We start from the raw sequence: 13011 nt of genomic DNA, 5'->3' as shown, positions 1-13011 counted from the left end.
AATGTTACCTGACCAGTGCGTCTATGCTCCTCAACATTACCTGACCACTGCGTCTACCCTCCTCAATGTTACCTGACCACTGCGTCTACCCTCCTCAATGTTACCTGACCACTGCGTCTACAACATTGTCCGGAAAATGGAGTCCTCAATGCTGAGAAATCCCATAAAAAACCCCCTTGGGCCTCAGAGATGTTGAATGCAAGGGAAACAAACATGGTGGACAATGAAAGTAAAAAATGAAGAAATGAAGACATTTTCATTGTCCACCATGTTTTTTTCCCTTGCATTCAACATCTGTGTGAGATTTATGGGGAAAATCCTGTTCACACTTACCTATCAAATACACTATGAAATAATTTGCACAGCCTATGTGTACCTTATTATTAATTTTGATTTGTATTTTAGAACACATCATGTTGCTTGTTACCCTGAAGAAGACTCTTTGGAGTTGAAACGCGTTGGCACCCAATGTTCCATACAAAAAACAATTGTAAACGTCTATGAACTGGTGGTTTGATTTTAAAGTGGTTGTAAATTCTAAGCATTTTTTACCTTAATGCATTCTTTGCCCCCCCCTCCCCCTTTACCTAAAACCTCATTCGATCCAGTGCCGTGCAGGTCGGCAGATCTTTTCTCCCTTCACTTCCGGGTCTTGCTGGCTTTGCTGGGGCACCGGGAAGCCTATGGCTCCCGGTGCTGTCAAACAAATCCAGTGATGAGGCACCGGGGGGGGGGGGGCGGGGCCGAGTCCCGCTGTCTGTGTTAATGTGAAGTGGCTTCCCATGGGGGCACCGGCCGGAGAGGAGTGCCAGCGGGAAAAGAGGAGGTTCCCGGCCCCTCTGTGCGATTCCATTGACATGTTTGTTGGTTTTTTTTTTACCATTACAATCCCTTTAAGCCTTTGCCATATGTGGTGTTTTTTAATTATTGTATCAATAAAATTGTACTGATTTTTCCTTCTTCGTTGGTGTTTGGCACGAAAAAAAATCCCATCCAAATTTTGCAGAATTGAACACATGTGGGTTATTGCAATGGATGTCAGGGCCTGGGGGGGGGCTCATAGTGATTTTTAAACAGGAGGCGCATTCAGCATTTTGTCACATTGGACGATCGAAAGTATTCTATGCGGAGCTCCTTCTAAAAAAGGTCAGTCGTTGTCCTTCACCGGGAACCATGAGCTATAAGTGGACGCACACAGCGGCAGACAATATGCATTGTGTCCCATGGAGGATCTTTCTTTGTGTCTCGGGGGTGGGGGGGGGGACAGCTGCATGGGATCATCTGTCTGCGCCGGGGTCGGGTTCCTCAAACAATATCTAGTGTTCTCTTCCCCGTCTGTGAATGACTCCGCCACTCCGAGCCCATTCAGAGGAGAACGCGATCCGACCTTTAATTAAAGCTCCAGGCAGCGATGTGTCAACTTGTTGGGTCCGGAGTTATTCTCGTGTTCACTTTAAAGGGCCACTCCGCCTAAAACTGACATTTCAGTTCCTGACTCAGACAGCAAATAAACACCTCAGGTAGGTTCAGATTCTTTCAAAACAACAAAAAAAACCCCAAAAGCTCATTAATTAAGCCTTATGGCTTGGATATTGTAGCTCTTCACAAAGTGGGGGCCACCCCAAAAAAATCGGGGTCACCCAAATTGAGAAGTCTATGTATAGGTGAGCCAAACAAACTTCTTAAAGTGGAAGTAAAGTTCTATCTCCTGTCTGATCAATGTTTATAAACAATGTTACTTTGTATCTCTCTATCCGCCGTCTGATCAATGTTTATAAACAATGTTATTTTGTATCTCTCTATCTCCCGTCTGATCAATGTTTATAAACAATGTTACTTTGTATCTCTCAATCTCCTGTCTGATCAATGTTTATAAACAATGTTACTTTGTATCTCTCTATCCGCCGTCTGATCAATGTTTATAAACAATGTTACTTTGTATCTCTCTATCTCCTGTCTGATCAATGTTTATCAACAATGTTACTTTGTATCTCTCTATCTCCCGTCTGATCAATGTTTATAAACAATGTTACTTTGTATCTCTCTATCTCCTGTCTGATCAATGTTTATAAACAATGTTACTTTGTATCTCTCTAGCTCACCTATGGGCAATGTTTATAAACAATGTTACTTTGCATCTCTCTAGCTCACCTATGGGCAATGTTTATAAACAATGTTACTTTGTATCTCTCTATCTCCTGTCTGAGCAATGTTTATAAACAATGTTACTTTGTATCTCTCTAGCTCACCTATGGGCAATGTTTATAAACAATGTTACTTTGTATCTCTCTAGCTCACCTATGGGCAATGTTTATAAACAATGTTACTTTGTATCTCTCTATCTCCTGTCTGAGCAATGTTTATAAACAATGTTACTTTGTATCTCTCTAGCTCACCTATGAACAATGTATATGTAAGCATCCATATGAAGATTTGAAGGTAGGACTATTTGTGAAGGGGGGGGGGGGGGGGGGGGGACACAGATGACTCTGACGTGATGTGGGGCTCAGCTTAGAAGGGGGGACTCTAAAATTTGTTGACAGTATGTCCTCTGACTTTTTTCGATCAGACAGCCTCGATCCGGCCCTGGCTACTCGTCATGTCTCAGGGCAGATTTGGTGATGGTCACCACAATGGACCACGGCTGCTAAATGTCCCAAAGCCCACTTGTGGTCTCCATGGGAAGCCTGCCTGACAAGGTGACAACTGGAAGAGGGGGGCGGCGCCTTGTGGCCGTTGGCATTGCCGCTTGTAGTCTCCACCAGGGGGCGCATGTGGCAGGGTGACAATATGGCATTTTCATGGCGGGATCACTGAGGATTTTGACGCACTAAAAGAACGTACGTTTTTTATGGCCAGCTCAAGCGTTCTGAACCGGCATCAATAAAAATGAAGGCAAAGCCGTGAGCGTGCAATGACGCATGTTCCAAGGCGCGGTGTGCATGGCACTTAATGCTTTAACTGCATAAATTGCCGCTAAAGCGACGATCGTTTTGTCGTTCATTCAGAATGGGATGGCGTTGCAGAGCGGTTTGTGCCGCGATCGCCTATGTTCTATACATGTATGTGAGGAGCGGGGATTTCCCTCTGGGTGCATCCAGGAACTTTAGTCATTAATTATGATCTGCCTCAGGTTCCTTCACAGGAGGAATTTTTTTTGAGGGATATCGAACATTCCCAGCTATGTGGCCATATATGGCGTATGGCTCGGAGCGTATAAACAGTGATGCAATGGCAGCATTAACCCTCCTGTACCAGCCAGAGGATCGAGGTAACAGACGCGTCCTACAATCTCCACACTGGAAATATGAGATATGGGACTGGCCGGGGTTCTGGCTTGTCACTTGTGATCATGTGTTGCTCCAGAAATACTCCAGAGAGAAGAAAAGCTTGCCAGTCACACGGACAACCTGCGGCAGAGGGGACTCCTGGGGTACGCTGCGAGAGGAATCGGTGAACCCCACAAACCACATCAGAGACATCCATACACCTACAGATCAAGGTAACGCTACAAATACCATCTGTGATGTCCCTACACTCAAAGAACGAGGCCACCCCATAAATACCATCTGTAATGTCCCTACACCTAAAGCACGAGGCCACCCCATTAATACCATCTGTGATGTCCCTACACCTAAAGAACGAGGCCACCCCATAAATACCATCTGTGATGTCCCTACACCTAAAGAATGAGGCCACCCCATAAATACCATCTGTAATGTCCCTACACCTTAAGAACGAGGCCACCCCATAAATACCATCTGTGATGTCCCTACACCTAAAGAACGAGGCCACCCCATAAATACCATCTGTAATGTCCCTACACCTTAAGAACGAGGCCACCCCATAAATACCATCTGTAATGTCCCTACACCTTAAGAACGAGGCCACCCTATAAATACCATCTGTGATGTCCCTACACCTAAAGAACGAGGCCACCCCATTAATACCATCTGTGTTGTCACTACACCTAAAGAACGAGGCCACCCCATAAATACCATCTGTGATGTCACTACACCTAAAGAACGAGGCCACCCCATAAATACCATCTGTGATGTCCCTACACCTAAAGAACAAGGCCACTCCATAAATACCATCTGTGAGGTCCCTACACCTAAAGAACAAGGCCACTCCATAAATACCATCTGTGAGGTCATTACACCTAAAGAACAAGGTCACCCCACAAAGAGCATCTATACTGTCCCTACACCTATAGAATGTGGTGACCCCACCAATAACATCTATGACATACCTACACCTAAAGAACGAGGTCACCCCACAAAGAGCATCTAGAAAGTCCCTACACCTAAGGTGACCCTACAAATAGCATCTGTAAGGTCACTACACCTACAGATTGAGGTCACCCCACAATAAGCATCTACAATGTCCCTACAACTAAAGAATGAGGTGACCCTACAAACAGCACTAGTAATGCCCCTAGACCTACAGTATGAGGTGACCCCATAAATACCATCTGTGAAGTCCCTTACACCTAAAGAATGAGGTCTTCCCACAAAGAACATTTACAATGACCCTACACCTAAAAAACGAGGGGACCCTACAAACAGCACCTGTAATATCCCTACGCCTATAGTATGAGGTGACCCCATAAATACCATCTGTGAAGTCCCTACACCTAAAGAAAGAGGTGACCCCCACAAACAGCACCTGTAATGTCCCTACACCTAAAAAAAATGAGGTCACCCCACCAATAACATCTGTGATGTCATTACACCTAAAGAACGAGGTCACCCCACAAAAAGCATCTACAAAGTCCCTACACTCAAGGCGACCCTACAAATAGCATCTGTAACATCCCTACACCTACAGATCGAGGTCACCCCACAATAAGCATCTACAATGTCCCTACACCTAAAGAACGGGGTGACCCTACAAACAGCACTTGTATTGTCCCTACACCTACAGTATGAGGTGACCCCATAAATAACATCTGTGATGTCTCTCCACCTATAGAATGAGGTCACTCCACCAAGCGCATCTACAATGTTCCTACACCTAAAGAACAAGGTGACCTTACAAACAGCACCTGTAATGTCCCTACACCTACAGTATGAGGTGACCCCATAAATATGATCTTTAACATATGTACACCTACAGAAGGAGGTAACAAAACATATACTATCTGTGACACCCCTACACCTACAGAACAAGGTAATCCCACAAATAGAATCTGCAACATCCTTACATCTACATAATGGGGTCACCCCACAAATAGCATCTGTGACATCCCAACCTCTACAGAGAGAGAGGTGACTCCACAAGTAGCATCTACGACGTCCCTACACCTACAGAATGAGGTGACCCCACAAATAGAATCTACAACATTTCCACACCTACTGTACGTACCAATGTGACCCCCACAATTAGCATCTATGATGTCCCTACACCTCCAGAACAGGGACACCCCACAAATAGCATCTACGACGTCCCTACACCTACATAATGAGGTCACCCCACAAATAGTATCTGCAACATCCTTACACCTACATAATGGGGTCACCCTACAAATAGCATCTGTGACATCCCAACCTCTACAGAACGAGGTGACCCCACAAATAACATCTACAATCTCCTTAAACATGCAGAACGGCGTCACCCCATAAATACAATCTGTGAAGTCCCTACACCTAAAGAAAGAGGTGACCCCACAAACAGGACCTGTAATGTCCCTACACCTAACAAAAACGAGGTCACCCCATAAATAACATCTGTGATGTCATTACACCTAAAGAACGAGGTCACCCCACAAAGAGCATCTATACTGTGCCTACACCTATAGGATGTGGTGACCCCACCAATAACATCCATGACCTCCCTACACCTAAAGAACAAGGTCACCCCACAAAAAGCATCTACAAGGTCCCTACACCTAAGGCGACCCTACAAATAGCATCTGTAACATCCCTACACCTACAGATCGAGGTCACCCCACAATAAGCATCTACAATGTCCCTACACCTTAAAGATCGGGGTGACCCTTCAAACAGCACTTGTATTGTCCCTACACCTACAGTATGAGGTGACCCCATAAATACCATCTGTGAAGTCCCTACACCTAAAGAATGAGGTCACCCCACAAAGAGCATCTACAATGTCCCTACATCTAAAGAACGAGGTGACCCTACAAACAGCACCTGTAAAGTCCCTACACCTATAGTATGAGGTGACCCCATAAATACCATCTGTGATGTCTCTCCACCTATAGAATGAGGTCACTTCACCAAGCGCATCTACAATGTTCCTACACCTAAAGAACGAGGTGACCCTACAAACAGCACCTGAAATGTCCCTACATCTACAGGATAAGGTCACCCCACAAAAATCATCTTTAACATATCTACACCTACAGAAGGAGGTAACAAAACATATACTATCTGTGACGCCCCTACACCTGCAGAACGAGGTGACCCCACAAATAGAATCTGCAACATCCTTACACCTACATAATGAGGTCACCCCACAAATAGCATCTGTGACATCCCAACCTCTACAGAGAGGGAGGTGACTCCATAAGTAGCATCTACGATGTCCCTACACCTACAGAACGAGGTGACCCCAGAATCTGCAACATTTCCACACCTACTGTACGTACCAATGTGACCCCCACAAATAGCATCTATGATGTCCCTACACCTCCAGAACAGGGTCACCCCACAAATAGCATCTATGACATCCCTACACCTACAGAATGGGGTCACCCAACAAATACCATCTGCCATGTTCCTACACCTACAGAATGAGGTGACCCCACAAATACCATCTGTGACATCCCAACCTCTACAGAACGAGGTGACCCCACAAATACCATCTGTGACATCCCAACCTCTACAGAACGAGGTGACCCCACAAATAGCATCTACAACATTTCCACACCTACTGTATGTACCAATGTGACCCCCACAAATAGCATCTATGACGTCCCTACACCTACATAATGAGGTCACCCCACAAATACCATCTGTGACATCCCAACCTCTACAGAACGAGGTGACCCCACAAATAACATCTACAATCTCCTTAAACATGCAGAACTGCGTCACCCAACAAATACCATCTGCCATGTTCCTACACCTACAGAACGAGGTGACCCCACAAATACCATCTGTGACATCCCTACACCTACAGAATGGGGTGACCCCACAAATAGCATCTACAACATTTCCACACCTACTGTACGTACCAATGTGACCCCCACAAATAACATCTATGATGTCCCTACACCTCCAGAACAAGGTCACCCCACAAATAGCATCTACGACGTCCCTACACCTACATAATGAGGTCACCCCACAAATACCATCTGTGACATCCCAACCTCTACAGAACGAGGTGACCCCACAAATAACATCTACAATCTCCTTAAACATGCAGAACGGCGTCACCCCACAAATACCATCTGCCATGTTCCTACACCTACAGAATACGGTGACATTTAGGCCATGCTTACACCTACAGGGCGCAGACTCCGCCCATCAATATGCTGATGACGTTTTTGAATAAACCTTTTTCTCTTTTCATTACATACCTGTTTTTAGTCCCAGTGATGTCATCACTGGGCCTCTGTGCTTCTCTATGCAATGCCGACACCCACTCCTCCAGACTTGACACCCACCCACCAAAGGCCTTTTGATATTTGCATAACTCCTCCCAAGAGCCCGCCCACTGCTTGTATCAGGACCGAGGACTCTGAATCTACATACATTCGGTGCAAACTAACCAGCTGTTTGAGAGAACGGGGCAAGACCGAATGTTCTCGGAGTATTTTTCTCTGGTCGAATGTTTATCAGATACTATGGGCAGTAGAAAAGACCAGTTCATTTATGATGAATGGAGAGTGAATTGGGGAAATACCACGTTATGGCCACTAGATGGAGCTGAGGATCAGAGCAAACAAATGCAATCTTAGCAGGAAAAGGTGACAATTTTAGAGAACACTGGAGGGAATTATCAAATTAATCTAATTATTACTACTAGGGGATCCCCATGAATCTGCTAATTCCCTCCAGCGTTCTCTGGAATTACAAAACAGCAAAGGTGGAAAACGTCGCACACCGGAGTTAGGGATAAAAGAGGTGCGGCTTCAGCCTGGCTCCTCCCAGACTGACGCATTTTGCCCCAATGTAAACAATTTTATAGAATAGAAAAAAAAAATCTAATAATTGCTACTACAGGATCCCCATTAAAGTGCTGATTTCTACGTTCCAGCATTCTCCTGAATTGTTACATTGTATCTCTTCTCACTAAGATGTATTTATTTCCTATCATTCTCAGCTCTATCTAATGGTTGCAATGCAGCTCTGGAGAGGAGTAGTGCAGAGGCCGGGGGTTGGGATATTTTCCGGAAGCTATGTAGAGCCCCCCCCTGCTGGCTCCTCCCACCAGCCATTATCTGCCTGCATTGCATAGAGAAGCACAGAGACCCAATGATGACGTCATTGGTGTGCACAGCCTATCGCATTAGGGTGCGTACCCCCCGAGCACAAACACACATGCTTGTATATCAGCAGAGCGGTGGGAGGTGTCAGAAGAGCAGAGATTGGTGTCAGTAGTTTTTATTTGTAGTATTTTTAACAATTTTATTTTTTGTAATTATTTTTTACAATATTATTTTTTCTATTTTTTTTAGGAGCCCCACTGGGGGGGGTTTGGTGAAATATAGAGGGTCTAAACAGACCTCAGATGTCTCACTTTTGATTCAGAGAAGGGGATTGAGGACAGAGATTCCCCAGTCCTTCTCCGCAGCCTCGGCTGCATTAGACAGAAAACGACTTACTGTTCATTCACAAACTGAAGCCTAGTAAACACAGTTTACTAGGCTTCAGTTAAGAACGAACACAGGTGCAACTGGTGCAGATCATTCGCTGTGATCAGTCAGAAAAGGAAGGGGCCGGTAAATTAAATATTTACCGGCCCCTTCCCCCACTCTCCATTCTGAAACAATCCCTGCAACTGCCGACACTGCAGGGAGGGGGGGGAGGGGGGTGGGTGGTGATGGGGTGCGCCAGGAAGCAGGGGAAATCAGCAATGCACAGAATAATTAGGGAGTGCCCAGGCACACCCGGCACACCCTGTGTGCACACCTATGTCATTGGGTCTTATATAAGATATGTAATGCAAAAATCCAGGTAAGTAGACAGGAAAAAAGGAAATGCAGCTCACAAACTCTGGAATGACACCGCCCTAGTAAGAACTGGTTCCAGGTGCTGGCTTTGCTGGTTTGCAGTGAGGTAGAAAGAAATCCTGGATAGCCGCACTCTGGGATAAGGACATCTTTATTTCAATAAAATCCAACAATACAGTCAATAGCAGAGACGTACAGGGTGGTAGACTGCTAACGCGTTTCACATCATTTGGATGCTTACTAACGCGTTTCACATCATTTGGATGCTTATTCGTACCTACGAATAAGCATCCAAATGATGTGAAACGCGTTAGCAGTCTACCACCCTCTACGTCTCTGCAATTGACTGTATTGTTGGATTTTATTGAAATAAAGATGTCCTTATCCCAGAGTGCGGCTATCCAGGATTTCTTTCTACCTCACCATAAGATATGTAATGAAAACAGAAAGATTTTGTTTAAATGTTTCATCAGCAGGTTAATGGGGGGGGGGGGGAGGGGTATTACATTTCAGCTTCATTATCATTATATATTGTTATAAACGACATCATGGATCTCACGCGTTGTTGCGCTAAGTTTGGAAAGCAAAAACACTTTCCCTGTAATGTTGTACCTGTTGATATTTGCTTACATGTACTTACTTAATATTTACGTTATAATTATTGAAGTATTACATAAATACAGAAGTGCGCAGCCAGCAGATTTTGTTTTTGTTTTTGCTGGTCGTTTAGCATATGGAAGTTGATTGGAGGACAGAAGAGGACTAAAGAGAGCAGAAACCATAGAAAAGTTTTTTCCTTAGACCGGGGTTCTCCTTTCATTTTTTTTTGTGTGTGAGCAGAATGCCGCCCCCCTGTGGCCATTCATGGAGGTGCAGTATTGGTCAGAGTTCATTTTCAGGGTTTGTTTGCACCCCCCCCCCCCCCCAGTGTCTTCCCTCCTGCAGAGTCATGATTGACTGCGCCGTGCCGGCAGACAGATGGTTGCTGTTTACTTGGATGGCCCCACGTGTGGTGACAACGTCGTGTAAAATTATCTTTCCGGTGTCAAGTGTCGGTGTAAAAACAGATTCGGTGCTATATGGGGGTCCTCTGGAACAATGCTGAGGCACCGGTTTTGGTTGTTTACAGAGTGCAGGGATTGGTTGGTGGGCCCCCTCCTCTATGTACGCTCCGGTGGGGGCGGAGCCAGCTGATCGGTTGTGTTCGATGCACGCCGCGCCGTGTACATCGAATGTCAAAATGATGATAATAATACTTTTCCGCTTTCTGAAAAATGGCAACATTTATCTTGAAAATAAAAAGGAAAAAATGATACTTTCAAGTGTTTTTTTTTTTTCATATAGATTTTGAATGGCGTGCAGAAGGATTAGAACCCCTGTCAGGTTTTTACTGTTATCTGAGGTTCTGGATTTCCCTCTCTTCCTGTTCTGTTGGCGAACACTTCATCAGACAGGAAGTGATGGGAACTCTCCAACAGCAGCAAAGACTGCAATAAAAATGCGTCACATTAGCAGGGAAAAGGAAGGCTAGAGCAACTAACCTTGAATCCAGAGATCCCCCCCCCCCCCGCAGTACTTTTTTTTACCACTAGATGTCCTCAGTCTAGAGCAACTAACCTTCAATCCAGAGATTCCCCCCTGCAGTACTTTTTTTTACCACTAGATGTCCTCAGTCTAGAGCAACTAACCTTCAATCCAGAGATTCCCCCCCGCAGTACTTTTTTTTACCACTAGATGTCCTCAGTCTAGAGCAACTAACCTTCAATCCAGAGATTCCCCCCTGCAGTACTTTTTTTTGCCACTAGATGTCCTCAGTCTAGAGCAACTAACCTTCAATCCAGAGATTCCCCCCCGCAGTACTTTTTTTTACCACTAGATGTCCTCAGTCTAGAGCAACTAACCTTCAATCCAGAGATTCCCCCCTGCAGTACTTTTTTTTGCCACTAGATGTCCTCAGTCTAGAGCAACTAACCTTCAATCCAGAGATTCCCCCCTGCAGTACTTTTTTTTGCCACTAGATGTCCTCAGTCCAGAGCAACTAATCTTCAATCCAGAGATTCCCCCCCCCCCCCCCCCAGTACTTTTTTTGCCACTAGATGTCCTCAGTCTTGAGCAACTAACCTTCAACCCGGGGATTTCCCCCCGCAGTTCTTTTTTTTGCCACTAGATGTCCTCAGTCTAATTGCCGTCATCATTCACCTTCTTCTGAGCTCAGGTTGTCCTGGATCCGCCCCCCCAGGATGTGATTGGACGGTGAAAGGAGAAGCAGCACAGTGATGAGCTCATTCTCTTTTGCCACTCTGCTCTCTCCTCCTATCAGAATGCTTCTTGTCAGCAGTTGAACTGATTGGCTTCTTGTGTTGCTTCTCCCTCTCACCCTCCAGCCCTGCTGTACAGAGAGACTGATGCCGGGTCACGTTCGGGGACACGGAGCGATTACCGAGCGAACAATTCTTTATAATGCAGCTTTCTGATTCTTGGATGTGATGACTGCATTAGATTTCTTTCCCATTTGTGTGACTTCAGAATCGTGCGATTTCCATAGAGGCTTCACACTGCGACTTGATGCGACTTTGGAGGAGTGCGACTTTCTTATGACTTTCTTATGACTTTCTTATGACTTTGACCAATGTGATTGTTTGTGCTCTACAAAGTCGCACACAAGTAGGTCATGTGGGTGCGACTTTAATGCGACATCTGAGGGTTTACATGGAAGTCTTTGGCCCTCAAGTCGCATGAAAGTCGGACAGAACTAGTGCAGGAACTACTTTAAGATTCTAAGTCTCACAGATATGAACAGTACTCATTGGGGGGGGTGACTTTTGAGGGTCCAAAGTCGCATGACAATTCGCACAAGTGCGGGGCCCTAGGCTTTCTTTCTTCTATTTTTCATCTAGTGATCCAGCCAGCAAGTCTGTTGTTTTTTCAAAAGAACAAACTCTCCACAGACTGTACCATTAGTTACAGGGATGGGGCAAACCATTTAGCAGGAGGGGGGGGGTGCTAACCAGTTCCAGTCCATAGGGGGGCGCTGTGGGGTACCCGATGTCCGTTAGGCAGAGAGGGAGAACTGCGATCGGCCTGTATAAATGAGATCTCTGTTCTGTCAGGAGGGAAGGGATCGACCAAAAGCAGAGACACGAATCAATGTCTTCCCCTAGAAAAAGCACCCCCCCCCCCCCCCACAGAACACATAAACACTGGCTAGGCACATATTTAACCCTTCGATCGCCCCCTAGATGTTTAACCCCCTTCCCAGCTAGTGTCATTGTCAGTGACTTTTGACAGTGGGGGGAGCCAGTGACACTAATACAGTGATCGGTGCTAAAAATACGCACTGTCACTGCACAGTACAGTGACAGTGCATATTTTTTAGCACCGATCACTGTATTAGTGTCACTGGCTCCCCCACTGTCAAAAGTCTCAATTAGTATCAGAATGTCCACCGCAATATCGCAGTCCCGATATAAGTCGCTGATCGCCGCCATTACTGGTAAAAAAAATAAACAAAAATAAATAAATCTTTCTTATCGTTTGTAGACGTGATAACCTTTCACCAAACAATCAACGTTTATTGGGATTTAATTTAATTATTTAAATTATTTAATTTAAATTTAATTTAAATTACATTTTTTTAAATTTAAATGTAATTTTAATTTAATTAATTTAATTATTTAATTATTTAATTTAATTATTAATTTAATTGAATTATTGGAATTTATTGGGAATAAGCTTATCAATGCTTGATGGGATTCCCCCCCCATCAGAAAAGCAGAAAACATATCGGCCTAAATTTATAAAGACATTTTTATATATTTCTTTTTTTATTGGATGTTTTATAGCAGAAAGTAAAAAATATTGTTTTTTTT

The 13011-nt window shown here is 44.7% G+C and overlaps 1 protein-coding gene across 1 annotated transcript in view; it reads left to right on the top strand.

Annotated features, from left to right (window-relative positions):
- Window positions 1–2770: 2770 nt before the first annotated feature.
- Window positions 2771–13011, top strand: part of ASB2 (ankyrin repeat and SOCS box containing 2) — a 75202-nt gene continuing 64961 nt past the window's right edge. Inside the window, 1 exon segment of the mRNA XM_073609846.1 lies at window positions 2771–3502. Coding sequence (XP_073465947.1) covers window positions 3184–3502 — 319 coding nt within the window. The 5' untranslated portion in view covers window positions 2771–3183.

The sequence above is a fragment of the Aquarana catesbeiana genome, linkage group LG13 (genome assembly GCF_042186555.1).
Source record: "Aquarana catesbeiana isolate 2022-GZ linkage group LG13, ASM4218655v1, whole genome shotgun sequence".
In the NCBI taxonomy this organism is placed as follows: Eukaryota; Metazoa; Chordata; class Amphibia; order Anura; family Ranidae; genus Aquarana; species Aquarana catesbeiana.
This window is presented reverse-complemented; position numbering and strand designations above follow the sequence as displayed.